Source organism: Nestor notabilis, unplaced genomic scaffold (genome assembly GCF_000696875.1).
Source record: "Nestor notabilis isolate BGI_N333 unplaced genomic scaffold, ASM69687v1 scaffold15709, whole genome shotgun sequence".
In the NCBI taxonomy this organism is placed as follows: Eukaryota; Metazoa; Chordata; class Aves; order Psittaciformes; family Psittacidae; genus Nestor; species Nestor notabilis.
In genome coordinates, this window is record NW_009945308.1 from 18,867 (window position 1) to 34,625 (window position 15,759).

The 15,759-nt window shown below is 42.2% G+C and overlaps 1 protein-coding gene across 1 annotated transcript in view; it reads left to right on the top strand.

Annotated features, from left to right (window-relative positions):
* Positions 1-6,737: 6,737 nt before the first annotated feature.
* Positions 6,738-15,759, top strand: part of TMEM132B (transmembrane protein 132B) — a gene marked incomplete at its 5' end in the record, with an annotated part of 172,392 nt that continues 163,370 nt past the window's right edge. The window contains one exon of the mRNA XM_010022816.1: positions 6,738-7,617. Coding sequence (XP_010021118.1) covers positions 6,738-7,617 — 880 coding nt within the window. The remainder of the gene's footprint in view (positions 7,618-15,759) is intronic.

Genomic DNA, 15,759 nt, shown 5'->3' on the forward strand with positions numbered 1-15,759 from the left:
ATGGCACTTTTGAGCCTTTTTAGTTTGTCTTTTTTTTTTCCCCAGTTTTCCAAACTTTTGCTGATAGAGAACCCTGAATTAATCTTCAGGCCTTTTGGGTATTGGTTTACTCTGCCTCACTCCTTTCTGTGCCAGCAGTGCTGGAACTGGCATGGGATGTTAATCCTGCTGCACCTATTCACTCAGTCGTAGAGGAAAATGTATGAAAACAAATTGCTAGTCCAAGCTAAATTTAGATTTATTCAGTTGGAGTTAATTATAATCTTTATTTAGTCCCAAGTGATGCCTTCTTATCATACGCTTATTATAGCTGAGAAAATTAATTTTTATTCTACCATAAAGGTGAATGTAATAATCTGGGTTCAGGGAAGGGATTACTTTAATAAGATTTATAGGCAGCCTTTCAGACAGGATGGTTTTATTACTGTCTGTAGGTGGCCTTGCTGTACATATGTCTTTCAGTATGGGTGACTGTGCAAAATGCATGCAGGCTGAAAACTGTAGTGAGCACCAGCTCAGAAACTTCCACATCCTACTTAATTTTTTTGGCAATGGTAAGCAGGCAAAGCACTTGACTTGCTTTGGAACACAATTACACAGTTTATTACTGAATTTGTGGCCTGATCAGGGGCTTCATTCATATGCGTGCTTTAATTTTGCCCTGGAAGATGTATTTTAGTAGACAGAAGATTTAAGATGCCCGAGGTGTTGCTTTCAGGCTTTCTGGAAGCAGAGTGATGAGCAAACATAGGCATGTGGTTTGGGAAGAGAAGCTTCAGGGAAGAGTGAGCTGTCAGATCTGATGAGCCAGCACTCCTTACCCCATAAACATCTACAACTGTAGCATGCAGGTCTGCATTGGCCACCTTTAGCAATCGAGTTAACTGCTAGAAATAGACTCCTCCCAAGGGTTGATTTATCACTCCTAAGATAAAAGTGTCTAGGAGGGGACGGATGAATTCTGGAGAATCTTTCAGTGATTTTCTGAGAGGGGAGACTGGAGTTGTGCTGGGCTTAGATACCAATCTGAAAAGAGATGGGCTAACTGCCATAGTGGGTGGCCAGAACGTGGAGCTGCAGTGGCGCTTGGGTAGCAGAAGTCTGAGACATTTGAAGATAAGTGAGACAATGTCCCGGGCCTACACAAGTTAATGAACCTCTCTTCACTTTGAGATTTTTGGATTAAGTAGACCCTTTTTTTGTAAATTGCATCCTTTTTCTTGTCTTTCAAAACAAGCTGCCTGACCAGCAGTGTTCTGCAGAGCAGATCTGTCTCCACAAATGTGTAATCAAGGTTGAATGTAAGGACTGTGGACTGGTTGCGAGTTCTATCCTTACATCAAACTAGGATAAGAAGAGGAGAGAATGAGAAAAGCTCCAAAGGGCTCCTATAATCTTTTCTCATGCTACAGTTTTTTATATGTTGACAGCTTCTGCACTGACTTTAATGTTAAAAAAATATTGGGATATCTTCTTAGCTCTTTCTTGCAGTGTCATATCTTCGAATTATTCTGTTACAGTTGAAAAGACTGTTATTGTGGTTTGGAGTTTGTCTTTTTGTTCTGTACTAGTGTGGCTTACTGTGTAACTACCTCAAGTACTAAAGGACCAAGGCTTGGTTTTGAATGGTAGGTGATGGAAGTTCTTCCTCAGCAGGACTATGAAGGGTTTTTCTCTTCCTTTTCCGCCCTAATGTAAAACTGAGGAGATGAGTCACAGGATGGACTCTGAATGTGGAAGTAAACAGTGACATCCTCCTTCCATGGATATTATATTAAATTTTGAATGAGTCAGGGAGAGTGTGAGGCGGGTGTTCATCTGGGCTCCTTAAATTCTCACTCAACCCAAACTTATCCTACTCATAGTGCTCAAATGAGGTCTAAACTCGTGGTACATTTCCACTCTGTAATCATCCTCCTCATTTTCCTGCTGCCAGGATTAAGAGTCAGAGTTTTCCCAGCTGTAGCTAGGCCAAATCACCTTGCATATGTCTGGGGTCCCTAAACAGCATCAGGGGTTACCCCTTGAATGTATGAGAGAAAATGACCTACACAGCTGGTCCAGAATTAATTATTCTGCTATAATTTATCAGCTACAGAATAGCTTTCCTTGTGTAGACACCCTATTCTGGGATACAGTGTGTTTTTATTCAGGGATAATGCCTGCATTTCCAGAGCAAAATAATTATTATGAATAGAGCCATTTTTTATAGTGGAATAATGTACATGTGTAGTTTGGTCTTTATGGTCTTCAGCGAGGGCTGGTAGGAAGGGCTGGTGATTTTTCTCCTATACAGACAAGCCATTGATTGCCTCTGTATGAGTCATGGATAACATCATAGTACTTACTGGCACCACATTACTTGAAATGATTCCTCTTTTACAAAGAGGAATGTCTGTATGATCTCATGCTACAGTTCTGATGATGCTGCAGGAAAGCTGAATTTGAGCATTTTCACAGTTTTTCCACAGGTGCAGGATTGAATTTCTTGTTTGTTTTCAGAGAAAAAGAGTATCAAAAAAGTTGCAATTTTAAACACTTCTTGTTCCTCACACCTTCAGCTTCAGAATTACCGAGGGCTTATGGAAGACTTGGCTCCTGTTAAGTAGCTAGCTAAAGTAGAGGGAAGGTTTAGATGTGAAATTTGGATTCACGCTCCAACAGAAGTTATTTTCCTTTTTACTTTCAAAATGATGAATTTTAAAGACTTTCCTCTTGCTACAGCTTAACGTAGACGCATTAGTCTTTAATGCTGATCTGCCACTGCCACCACTGCCTTCTAGTAGGATACTTGGTTTGTTTCTTATTAAAATGTGTGAAATCTAAGAAATATAGCTTGGGATGGAATCTTGAGTTACCTGAACAGCAGATTCTTATTACACAGCATGACTTACACTTGTGGCTTTGCATGCACATTAGTTCTCTGCTGCTTTTAGTGGCATTAGTCCACGGTCCAGTGAGATTAAAACCAAAGGTGATGGATAATTTTATGCTTTTCAGAAACATCAGAAGGATGTTTCCTTTCCGTCTGCACTCTGTTTGCAGGATGAACTGGGCTATGAGGCTGTTGCCCAACACTGGAGCAAGGGGCTTTGGCATAAAATGGGAGCGATGAGATTTTACGAGTTGACCTGTTGTTGCTCTAGACGTCTTGGTATTTGGCTAGTCCAAGTAAGTGTTTTAAAAGGAGCAAAGCACCTCCTGAAAACCTGTTACAAGGTAAAAGTTATTTTAGAAATTAAAGTTAAATATCCCAAATCATGTCCAACAACATCTTATTTCCATATGTCTCCCCTCAGTGCCTCCAATGCCACAGTATGAGAAACAAACTCTTCAGCACTGGGCTCTGGGGATGCTCATTCGGCCTCCAATTACTTTTCCTTAACTCTTGCTCTCTTTTGTTACATAATTAGGACTCACCCACCTTCTGAGCTAACGTTCTGCCCTCTTTTGATCTTGCTTGAATGCTTGTTAAAGGAGCAGATGATTTATTAATTGCTTTGTTGCAAACCAGAAAGCTGCAAATGTGTCCTGTTTGTGATTGATGCTGTGGTGCTGACGTGCTGAATTAAAAAGGTGGGGTGTTGGCCTGCCATCGTATGAAGTATTTCTTTTTAGATGTACCTTCAGTGTCATAAATGCTGCTAAATTCAGATATCATATTTTGTTGCAGGCTGGTTCTAGGACAAAGCCCAGCCCTGTCTTCTGGTGTTTATGGCTTCCCATATAAGCTTTCAGACAAAATTTGTGCCTCATTTTGTTTGAGTTACAGCAGGCTGATATCCGAGCCCTCGTGCCAGTTCTGAGAAGAGGCTCTGAATGTTGCCACTGTAATGGAATGGAGGAAAGGGAAAAACGTACCTTTTAAACTTTGTGTAAATCTCTGCTTGAGAGAGAGAGAAAATACCTGCATAAAGGATGGAGAGGGAAAGTCCTATAATGTCAACACAAATGCATTTAAGCCTTGCCTTGTTCTTGGTTCCTCTTTAAGCCAAGGAACCATGTCAGTGTTTAAGTCTGTGTCCGGGGAGAAGGCAGATTTTAGCTCTTCTCCCAGCAGTGGAGGCTACTCTTGCTGCTCTGCGTTCTTTATGGCCACACAGTTTTAATTACAAATGCAGTTTCTCAAAAGTATTTCTTTCAAATGTAGTTCAGTTTATCTACAGTTAATCCAGGAAGGTGCTTGTCTGCATTTGACTCCTTGCTGAAGAAACAACTCCTTTTCTCCTTGCTGCCTCTGGTTTCACAGGAGTGAAGTTCACTTTCAATGACTGAGTTGTACAAGAGCACACAAGCCATGCAGTGTCAAGGTGCTCTATAAATAGTGGAGCAGGACTGGAGCTGCTAAAACACTGCTTTGGTGACTTTGGTTCTAGAATTGACATTGATCTTCTCTTTTCTCCCTTCTCCAAGGGAGATGAGCAGGATGAGGTTTGACCCGCAGTGTGTTACCCAAACACTTTGTTATTCAGTGGTGGGATAAGAGCGCTGGGGCTCCCACAGAGCAGCACAGCAGGCAGTGGTGGGGCATTACCTGACTCCTGGTAAATGGTGCTCACTAGCTTCTGCTCTTTGCCTCCATCCCTGTTGTGGGTTGCTGTGGTGCTAACAGGCAGTGTGTCCATCTCAGCTATGCAGCACCTACTGCTTTCTGTCCTGTCTCTCTCACCTGTGCCTGCTGCCTCTTACGCTGCTTGCAGCTTGGTTAGCCTCTTGCCTAGAGGGACTACTGTCTTCTTCCAGGGTTGCTTATTACTACTAACACTTTCTAGTTTCCTATAGAGAACTGGGGTCTCTGGACCCAGGGAGTGTGCCACATGCCCATCGCTCACTTCTGGGTGAAAAGAGTTATGGAAGGGAAGGGCTAAAGTTAATTTTCTCCAGTAGAAAACTGGTTGTCCCCTGTGTGAGGTGTGATGCCATACCAAGCTGGCCCACGTCAGTGCTCACATTGGGAAGGGAGGAGGAAGTTTCTCATCATCTGTGTTTCTGCATTTCAGTGGGTGCCCAGGTCTGTGGCTGTGTGCAGCTGGGGGAAGGTGTTGCCAGCACTGGTGTGTTATGAGACATGGGCTGAAATGTTTATGCATGGCATAAGAAATGAGAGGACACTCAGGTGGAGTGTTTGCACAGCAGCTGCTGTGCAACTGCATTTGTTTGTGAAGCTGAGAGGAAACCCTGATCTGATCCCCATGTGGAGCAGTGAGAGAGGTGACTGTTGATGCTCTTTTCTGCTGAGAATTTTAATGCTTTTTTATTTTTTTACATATTTACTGATTTCCACAGAGAATATTCCAATGGCTGCAGAAAAACCTTGACAAAATTCAGTATAGAGCACAAGTAAAGGCAGAAGTATTGTGATGAAATAAGCGTTTAAACGAGTGTAGATAATTGCAAGCCATTGAAAATAAATGAGCAGAATTTCAACTGAGAACAAGAGTGGAGCAAAGTCAAATGGATGAAATTCACCCTAGAATCTGTCTGCACTAAGTATAGGCTTTAAAAATACACAACCTGAAAAGTTAGCTTAAATATTAGAGCTTTTATCTGCTAAATTATGGCTGCAAGTATCTGAATCACCTGGCTTGTAGCAGGTGAAATTGTGCAGTTGCTGCGTTGTGTATCTGCTCTCCCCAGTCCTGACGAACAGTAAAATCATCACTAAGCTTCAGCAAGAGACAACAAGAGCTTTGACCTTAGGCTCTGTCATTGTTCCTTTGTTATCTCTGCGCATTATGGAACTGCTTCATTTTAATTCATTTGGTTTCTGTTTATTTCTTCCCTGGCAGTCCCTGGAGCTGCATTCACGGGCTTTTTGTGGGAGCATATGAATTGATAGTTTGAAAGACCCTCTATTTCTTTCTGGTAGAATCGCAGCCCAGATTGAATATATCTCACTATTAATTAGAGACCGGCCCAAACCAAAGACGTCCGTTTGATCCCTCCCTCCCTCTGGAATCTTTTCTTGCCTAGGAAAAATTGCTCAGCGCTGGCTGGAGGATTGACCATTGTGTTGTAGAGAAACTTTTGTGGTTTCCAAATGTGTTTCATTCTCCTCTAGAATTAAATCAGAAAATCTTTCTAAGCGTCTGCAAAAGGATTTATCTCGTTCTCTCAAGTTCACTCTCGCCTGTAAATCCATCCCACTGAGACCTGTATCAGACCCCATTTTTGTGTGTGTGAAAAGTTTGGGTGTCAAGAACACAAAGCCTTCATCAGTTTGCCACTAACTTCCAAACTGCTGACCTGGCAAAAGTAAATTGGGAGTGATGCAGATTTACAACCCCCATGGCATTGTGTGCTAGTGGTGTTAGGCTAAAGATGATGTTCTGATTTATTAATATTCAGTATGCTAGTTTCTTATGTGTATTGAAACATGGGTGAGAAATAGTTGTAGTTTGATCTGGTAATAAAAGAACAAGGAGCAACCAGTAAGAGGTTTTGAAACTTGACTGGGATCTGGCCAATAAATCTCCTTGTTTTATACAGTCTTGATTAATGGCTTTCAAATAGATCATAGATTGGGGAAGGTAGAAAGGGAGTTTACAGCTGATGCAATGGGATGTTTTCAGTGTATGGCCTTTGAGCCAACAGTGTTATTCCATGGTACGTGTGTCAGGTTGTTCTGTAATTGTGGCTAGCAGTATTGATCTCTGGGAATACATTGCTTTTGAGGAAAACTGAGGTGTGTGCTAAACAAACATTAGAGTTGTCTTTCTGTTTCCTTTGGCCTGCAGTGGTGGAGAGTCGAGGAGGGATCATGGACAGCATACAGAGATTTTCAAACCTGCCGACGTACCTCCCTGCAAGCTATCACATCTGCAATGCTGATAGTTTCTTCTTCCTCAAAGAAGCCAACCAGGATATCATGAGGAACTCCAGTTTGCAGTCTAGGGTGGATTCATTCTTTATATACAAAGCCAAACTGCCACCTGTCCTAAATGCCACCTATGGACCCTTTTCTGTTGAACAGGCTGTTCCCTTGGACCTCATGCTGACTTCTGCATCTTTTGGTTTCTCAAATCAATTCACTTTTAATTGGAAATTAAAATCTCACATAATCAACAGCTCAATCTATTCCAACAAACCTAAAATACAAACCTTATTCTATATTGTGGGGAAGGACTGGGATGACTATAATTCTGAGGAGGTGTTGCCTTGTGTGAAGATGTTTGCTCTCCTGGAATCTAGAGAAGTTGTGGCCAGCTGTAGGCTGACAGGTCATCTGGGATTATGTGTTGCAGAGCTGGAATTATCTTCTACCTGGTTCAGCTCCCCTCCACCACTGGTTTCAGAGGAAGCAGCCTCCCTGGAAGGGATTACTGTGGAGCTCTTCTACAAGATTTATACAGCAGATGGGGAATGTTCTCCAGAGGATGAAAAATGGGAAAACAATATCCATGCAGGTCAAGATAATGAACAGAAGGCTTTGTCAACTATGGAGAGGATTGGTAGCATTGTTGTTTACCCAAATCAAGATGAATTAAAACAGTCTTCACTGAGGCTGGATGAAAATATTGTTATTCGCTTACCACTCAACCCAGTCAGAGAAGGTGACGTTGTGACCTTTCATGTTGCCCTGGCTGAGGACTCGCTGGCAGACCAGTTTGTATTAAGGTAAGAGAATTTTCAAGTGTTCTGTGCTGAACAATCCACTGATAGGGACAAATCCGTGTTCAGATGTAATTTTTTTTATTATATTCAGGGTTTCTCGGAGAGCATTTCCTTTACAACTGGGGAAAATGATAAATAGTTTTGATTTATCTGTGTGGATGGCACTTTTTGGAACATGGGAATTGATTTTAAAGTGCGAGCTATAAATGTTTGTGTGTTTATTCTTTGTTTTAATTCTGTTTGCTTCTAGTCATAGTTCTGCCTCTTAAATTCTGCCTCTGTAAGTCAGCCAGGGTAACTGTTGTGATCCATTTTGCTAGACAGTTTGCAGGAGGGTTTTCCAGTTCTTTGGTGAAGCTTCCTCTCCTTTTACCAACTTTCTTACCATCTTTCCAGAGTACACGGGGTACATCTTACACAAGGTCATATGTGGTGAGGAACTATTTTGTTGCATTGTACAGAGGGAGCTGAGAGGTGAGAAAAAAAGACGTGCCTCAGCTCGCGTAGGAAGTCTCTGGCAGAGCCAGGATTTGGATTCAAACTTTGCAAGTCGTCTTCGTTTTTCATTCTGTAAGACAGCCCATCCTTCCTCAAGCTTCTGACTGCTTGTTGCATGGGCCATTTATGTTCTAAGCTTTGAGACTTTCTACTGACCTTTACTTGTGAATCTGACTGTAATAGGAGAATTCAGGCATTTCTAACCACCCTGAGGGTTAGTGCTGTATATTTGTTACGTCCTTAGCTGTCAGGCTGTGGGTTCAGAGCTGCATAGAGACCAAATTCAGAGAGAAATATGAGCCAGACTGGGGGTATAGAAGGGCCAAAAGGTAATTGGAATGTGTCATACACAGAGAGACTGCAAGATGCTTGGGAAAGAAGGAGTTGCAGCCTTTGCTAGCACACCTCAAATAAATTCATGGCTTTCTTCTAACTTTTTGATCTGAAAATGATGGGAGCAGCACATGATAGAAGTGCACTTTGGGGACAGATGTTGAGAAAACAGACAGCAAACTTTATGCAGCACTTGGAAATCGTTCAATGTTTATGAAGAAGCACATGCATATTAATAAACCTGCAAATTGGTGCATGAATTAGGACAAGTGGTTCGTGGCACAGTGCACAAGCAGAGGGAAGGAAGTGGTCCACAGTATCCTAAGCGCTACTCAGGCCTGGGGGGAAATATGTGAGAAAAATCATGGAGTTTAACTAGACTTTAAAAGGTTTGGGTCAGGAAGGGTCTTCCTATAAATCCAACCTTCTTGCCTTTACATGGCTTTACTGATTTTTCTTCATTAAATATGGTTTTGTCCAGTATCCACTGTCAGTAGATGGACCAACCTCATTGAGCAGTCAGGTTTCAGCAGTTGTGTATTGATCCTCAGTGCTATGGCAGAGAGATTATGGAATTTGCCTAAGGCTCTGCAAGGATTTAACATTAGTTCTTAATTCTCAGGTTTTTGTTCTCTTTGCCACACCACAGATAAAATTCCCTAGATACTAGAGGCAATCTTAGAGGAGGATGTTTTCTTTCCACTGGAATTTCTAAAATAACATTTACCTTGTAACAAGTGGTGCCAGGGTTGGGGTTTGATGTTTCTGCTGGCCAGGAAAGCGCTAAAACTTCTTGCTGAGCTAGTTTTGAAATGCTGTCTTTAAGAAGCAAGGTAGATTCTGGAAGCACTGAGCACAGCAATCAACCTGGGGTTTCAAGGAAGCAGAAACAGATGGAGTCGGAAGCCCCAGGATGAGCCACAAGAGCCTGGCTACTGACAAGAGCCTTGTTGTCTCCCACAGGCCCCTGTGACTTGCATGTCCCCAGCCATCAGGCAGGAGTCACTCTGTGGCACGCTTCTGACCTGCAGCGTGTGCACTGCAGTGCTCCCGAGCTGCTGGGAAGGCAGGCAGGTTTCCATGGGGATTTCCTTCTTTGAAAAGTGTTAAATCTCGAGGAGATGTTTCTGTTACAATAAATCAGCATGTTTCTATATGCCCAGAAATACTTCCTCAGAAAATCAGGATTGGTTCTATGCAGTCTAAGCTTATCTGGTCCTTCCTTTGACTTTGCTCACACTGTGCTTTTCATCTGAGAAACTGCAAGTGTTTTTATTTACCCTTCAGTTGAATGCTGAAAGGAAGAGGCAGAATGCAATTCTGCTCATGGTTCACCTGTCCTTCAGGATGGAGAAAGCACCAGCAACTGTTGCTGTGATTATTTCAAATGACATACCTGGGGCCCATGGAGAGATTATTCAGCTGGAGTTCACGTAGCAGGCAGGGAATTACGCCGAGGGAAATAAAATCATTATAGTGCCTGCATCTAATTTATGCAGTTTCCCTTGCAGGCTTTCCCTGTGTTTCAGCTGAATGCTAATGTCTGTAAAACCCAGAAGGTTTTTATATACATAGAATTTCTGTGTGTTATAGCTGGAGAAAAATACATTGAAGTGAATGTTTGCCTAGGGAAATATATTTTTGCCTAATATAGCTGATCGTTTTTAATCATATCTGTTCTAAGTGTAGCAGGGTGAGCTGCAGTCTGGCTTATATGAGCTGATAGATCAAAATCAAGTCATTCTCAACACAGTGTTTGATGCCAACTTTGAGCTCTGACAGTATGCAAAAGAGCAGATCTGCTCAGTTTTATGCACCTCTTTACTATATCATGCTGTGTTGTGTAGTATTTTATTTTATGTTGGATTTTGTTCTAGCAAAACTGACTTCAGTTCTATAGCAGATTCTTCCTCATTTCGGTAAAATGTGGAATTCTTAACCAAGCTTGGAAACTGAAAAGCAATTGGAAACAGTTTCTTGATTCAGCAATATACTTTGTTGAAAGATACTTGCTCTTTAAACTCCCGTCCTTCCAGTAATGTCACTTACAGGGTGATGCTGCAGGTTATATGTGAAGCTCCAGCTGTCACTTCCAGTCTCTTTCATCAGTCCAAACTGGTTTGCTCTGGTTAAGCTAAGCCTGGTTGGTTGTTTTCATTCAATAACTACAATTTAAGATTGGATTGAAGCTCTAGTTGTGCTGTGGTCTGGGGAATTTGTTTCTTTTTACACTGTAATCCAGCCTGTGTGGCGTGGTGGGGTGTAATGAAGGACCCAGCTATGTCACAGAGCACAATTTGGAGGCTAAGTGTGCATTTAATGCTTTTGCTGGACCTGACAGTCATATTGCTCACTTTGTTGACAGATGATCTCTACATGTGTGCAGTGAAATTCTTATGACACTGGAGATTAATTTGTGGCCTTGCTGGTCTGGTCCGTACTGTAAAATTTAGCATCTGTGAGCATAAACTTTGCCCATTAAGTTTGGTGGATTGCTACTAACCATAGTTTAACCATAAAGATAAGTAGAATGGGCTGTGTTGCCATGATTAAACTTTTTTATGGGCTACCTAGTTTCAAAAAACGAAAAGGAAAAATGAAGCACAGCTTTGAGATTCCAGCAGGACTAATACTGGCATCAGTGTCACAAATATTCCGGTACTGTTTGTGTTTTGATGCACAGGAGTGTCTCTCTTTCCTTTTGTACTGCCAAACTTAGATGACACATAGTAAACGAGGAAAGATGGAAATCATGGCTAAAGAAGGGGTAACACCAACTTTTGTGTGATTTGCTGAACAGAAGTCATCTCCTCGTACAGATGGGAGTTGTAAAAGACAGGAGAAAACTATTCTTGCTTAACTGGAGGGATGGAAATCTCACCTAACAGCACTGGGAATGGCTTGTGTTTCTTTTGAGATGTGTTATTGTTTAACTCCATCTTGAGACTTAATGGGTGTATTTAAAAGAAAAATGGGGATCATTTTGTACAGCAGGAAAACGTTTAATGGAATAAATGGGTAATTGCTCCTTGGTTATAGGAAAGAAACCAGAATACTTTCTTTATAAATAAACAGCATATTTTTGTCCTGTTTTCCAAGTCTCCCAGTTGACACCATCAGCAAGGATGTGTTGGTAATGAAGGCTGAGCACTAACAGCCATTTGTCTAGTCACAGGCAAAACATGGGTTTGTTGCTATTTGTTACATGTCCCTAAACATGAACAACCCATCCTTCTTTTAAGGCCTGTCAGAATGGAAACAGAGATTGGAGATATCCCAGGAATATCTCCAGGAAGGGGCTGAAACCAGGTAATGACTCCCAGGCTGGAGACATGAAAGTGGCTAGGGTGCAGCCTCTGTGTAGAGGGGAATGGCAGGACCATGCAGAGAAACCTCACTGTTGTTGGTGCCTAGGCAACCTCAGGGAAAAGCTGCTGCTTTGCTCTGCTGTGCTCCATATAGTGCGGGGCAAAGACTGCTCTTTGATTTTTGGATGAACCAGTACAAGGTGTAATACACGCCAGTTGGCTTTTACTGATGATTCTTACTAGGAAAAATGATATCAAGGATTTATATTAATAAACATCCATATGGAGGAGGTTATGTCTCCTGCTAAGGAATAAAAATTGCACAGGCCATTAAAACTGACTTACAAGGCTTCTGCGTTAATAATGAAAGATCTGTAGAAGTCTGAGCAGTCGTCTAGAAGGCCAGAAAAAGATCATTAAGAGGATGTCTCCTGCCAATAGCTGCCAAGAGCAAACAAAGGAAAGAAAACAGAAGGTTTTAGATCTGGAAATGCATAGAAAATGAGAGCATACAGACTGTGGGGAATGCAGCCTGGCGGCGAGTGAGGAGGAGGCTCTGCGTGGCCTTCAGTGTCTGTAACCAAGCTGGTATGAATGGGAAAGCGAGGCAGGATTATTACTGGTGAAAGAAATGAATGATCAACTGAAGCATCATTTTAGGATGAAAATTCAGCAGAACTGAAAATGTCGAGAAGGGGAAAAAATATACTTCTGAAATTCATCAGAAGTGCTAGTTCAGATGTAGAAATAATTACAGAATTAAAGCCTTACTGGCCACTTGGGAATACTTCGGTTTTATGCGAAGATTTTAGTAAACCCAGAGTGAATGTTTAAATTTGTTATTTCTCTCTTTTCTCTGAGTGTACATTGAACTAAACGTAAAATGAAATAGTAATATGTAATACTAATACAAAATACCGAGTACTGCAGTGTCTGGAAAGGCCAGAGGTATCTGTGCAACCTTAACTCAGTCCCAATGTATATACACATTATAACATTCCTCAAAGGCAAATTCACACAATTTTTTTTTTTTTTTGCAGATCTCCTGCTTCATTCAAAGCATACATTGTCTTCCTCCCACTGTTTTCTTTTTGTCATTGAATGGGGAAGGGAGTAACATCTTTCAGGACACTCCTGTGAAGCCTGGGGGAGCTGTCACCAGAATTTTTTTAGCTTGGATAAACCATTTCTATAAATTCTCTTTCAGAAGGGGTTGAACCATTCTTTTACTTTTCTATTTGAGACAGGCATGTGGCCCCAGAAAAAGTAGCTTCAGTAGATGAAAGCCTGGCATGATGGTATGGAGTTACAAATTTCACAGGGATGCTGTATGAAGTGGGTAGACCTGAATCTCTGTTGACTGCAGTGAAAAGGACATCCTCCCTGGGTACCCGCAGGCAGTGCCTGGCAGTGTTGCACCCACGTGCACAAGCCAACCTGCCCAGGAAGGGGATGTACTACACTGCCAGGTTTTCTCTCCTTTTCATATGCTTTAAGATAACCTTCTCTGCCCTAGCCACAATGGAGAGGGAGAAGAGAAGAAACCACCCCTCATACAGTCTTAAAACCAGTTAAAAACAACAAAAAAAGCAGTTCCTTCCTAGAGCTTGAGCACTCCTAAAAGCTTAAAACCTGATGGATATCTGACAGTGAATAAACGACCCAGTGAATCCTGAAAGACCCCGCAAGACTATAGTCAATAAAGCTCTTTAATGGAATTTTAGATAAAGGTCAACTATCTGCTACAATAATCAGCCATCCACGATCACTCTTCACAGGAATAAACCAGGCAGAGGAGCAGCCCCACGTGATGGCGAGAAGCTCTTGTTAGTTGTTGGATATTGGCTTTGAAGCACTTCCAGACGGGATCGTGGTGCATGGTGATAAACGCTCTTCTTTTATTGAGATGTTTTCTGACAGCAACTTCTGTTGCCCTGCAGAAGGGGTCTGGAATGCGCTGCTTTGTCCAGAAGCACAGCTACTCCTTGCTGTGGTGTTATTAAGGTGTTGTTAAGGTAAAGGAGAATGAGACAGTGATAGGAGGCTGCGGTGCTGAGTTTGGGAGGCTGTGGCAAGTGTCCCTGCTGTCTGCCTCCTCTCTCACCCTTCCTGGCTTAGGGGTGCTCACTTCTGCCATGGGAGCTGGAAAATGATTTTTAACAGTTGGAGGGCTTCACCAAAATGCAGAATTAGATGAATTACAAATATTTAGCCTGTGTATTTCACCAGTGTTTTTTCCGGGAAGGTGAATAGTGTGGCTCCTAGTTATTTTTAATTCTGATTTGAGAATATTTCACATGTGTGGTGGGGGAACACTGAGTAGAGGTGGATTGAAACAAGGACCCACTTTCCATTGGAAAAGGTGTTTGGTTTGCCTTGAAACCCTACTTTCTCTTTTATTTGAGTCCTGCCAGCAGCAGAGCTATCTCATTCATCTGCCCATCTGCATCTATGAGCACTAAGGGATGTGGCAATGTTATGTAAATTAATTTGCTGTGTCTCATATACAGAACCGTAAAGTGGAAAAAAAGAGAGTTAAGTTGATTTTAAGTCAGTTGGGTTGTGAGCAGGCATCTGCATCTGCAGGACTGAACTACAAGTGGGTGAGCAGTGCTGTGTGTAACTGGTAACAGTGTATCTTGTTTGACAGATCAGATTGTTTTGCACGTGTGTGACAAATAAGGTTTGTAATAGGAGCCTTGACAACCTCTTGTCTGCCAGCCTGTTAGCAGCCACTGCTATACTCTGCAAATGGAGATGATGTGAAAAGCAGTTCCCGTGGATTTGGAAGGTGCCAATATGCCATGTGACTTGACACAAGCTTAGCCTTGTTGATGGTAATGGAAAAAGATTTTACATTTTTAAATGGTTCAGGTTCTACAGGCTTTTTCCTTGGCTGATCCCCGTCTCTGAGAGCTTCGACATGACAGCTCCTGCTAATTAACTCCAGGCAGCTCCGGCACAGGCCAGTGCTTGCTGCGGGGCCGGGTGCGGAGCTGCACAGCAGTGCCAGCATATGTGGCACAGTTGCACTGAGAGCAAGGTATGAGCTCTGGTTGAACTGCTTGTGATGCAGAGAATCCAGGAAGAAGGCAAGTGGATTCTGGAGGAGACCACTGCTAACAGGACACCCTTGGTTTGTTGAATCTATTCAGACTCCCTCTATGCAATGTGAAGGTGTGCGGGGTAGTGATTGCTCTTGGATGAAGAGCTGCGTCAGGGGGCTGCCGAAGGTTCAGCCTCTCTACTTTGCACAGGGCATTGACACTGCTCTTCCTCAGATCTCTTTTGTTGGTGGCTGTTCTGTCTAGTTATTGCCTGCGGGATGGGAGAGGTGACTTACCTCTGCTGTGATTAACGTTGGTGCGGATGTAAAGTGGGAAGGGAAAACCACCAAAGATGGAGTTAGGAGTTGAGTTTTGCCTGTGGGCACCTGGTTCTGAGTTCAGTTACCTCTGTTAATGTACAGATAGCTGCCTTCAGATGACAAAACTGCTTAAATACACAGTATAGCAAAGGGCAATTTAAGGAAGATAGCTGCAAGGTAAGTGTTTTCACCATCCAGCCTTTGAGCAATCATTTCAAGTTTGGGGACATGCTGTGGCTTTTTGCAAACTGTGTGTCCTAGTGAGCGAGTCCCTGGCCAGGAGCTTGGGGAGGTGTCTTTGTTTTGGATAATATGCTGAGTGGTCCCTGCTTTGTGCTACCAGACAATGATGGCATTGATCAGCTTCTTGTAGGCTCTTCATTAGCTGGCAGTTCAGTAAATCACTATCTTGTTTAAACAAGTCAGACACAACAGTGATTTGGTCGTTGATGCAGTTAGTTCTAGCATGTAATGAATAATATTAAAAGTATAAAAATGTGTCTACTTTGAAATTTACTCTCTTCCTGAGATAAATGTTTTGGACCTTACATTGCTGTCATTTTATCCTAGTAGAATACTATCCCATGAAGTTCATGAAGTATTGCTTTGAGTGAGCACATTGATCTCAATTTCTTCATG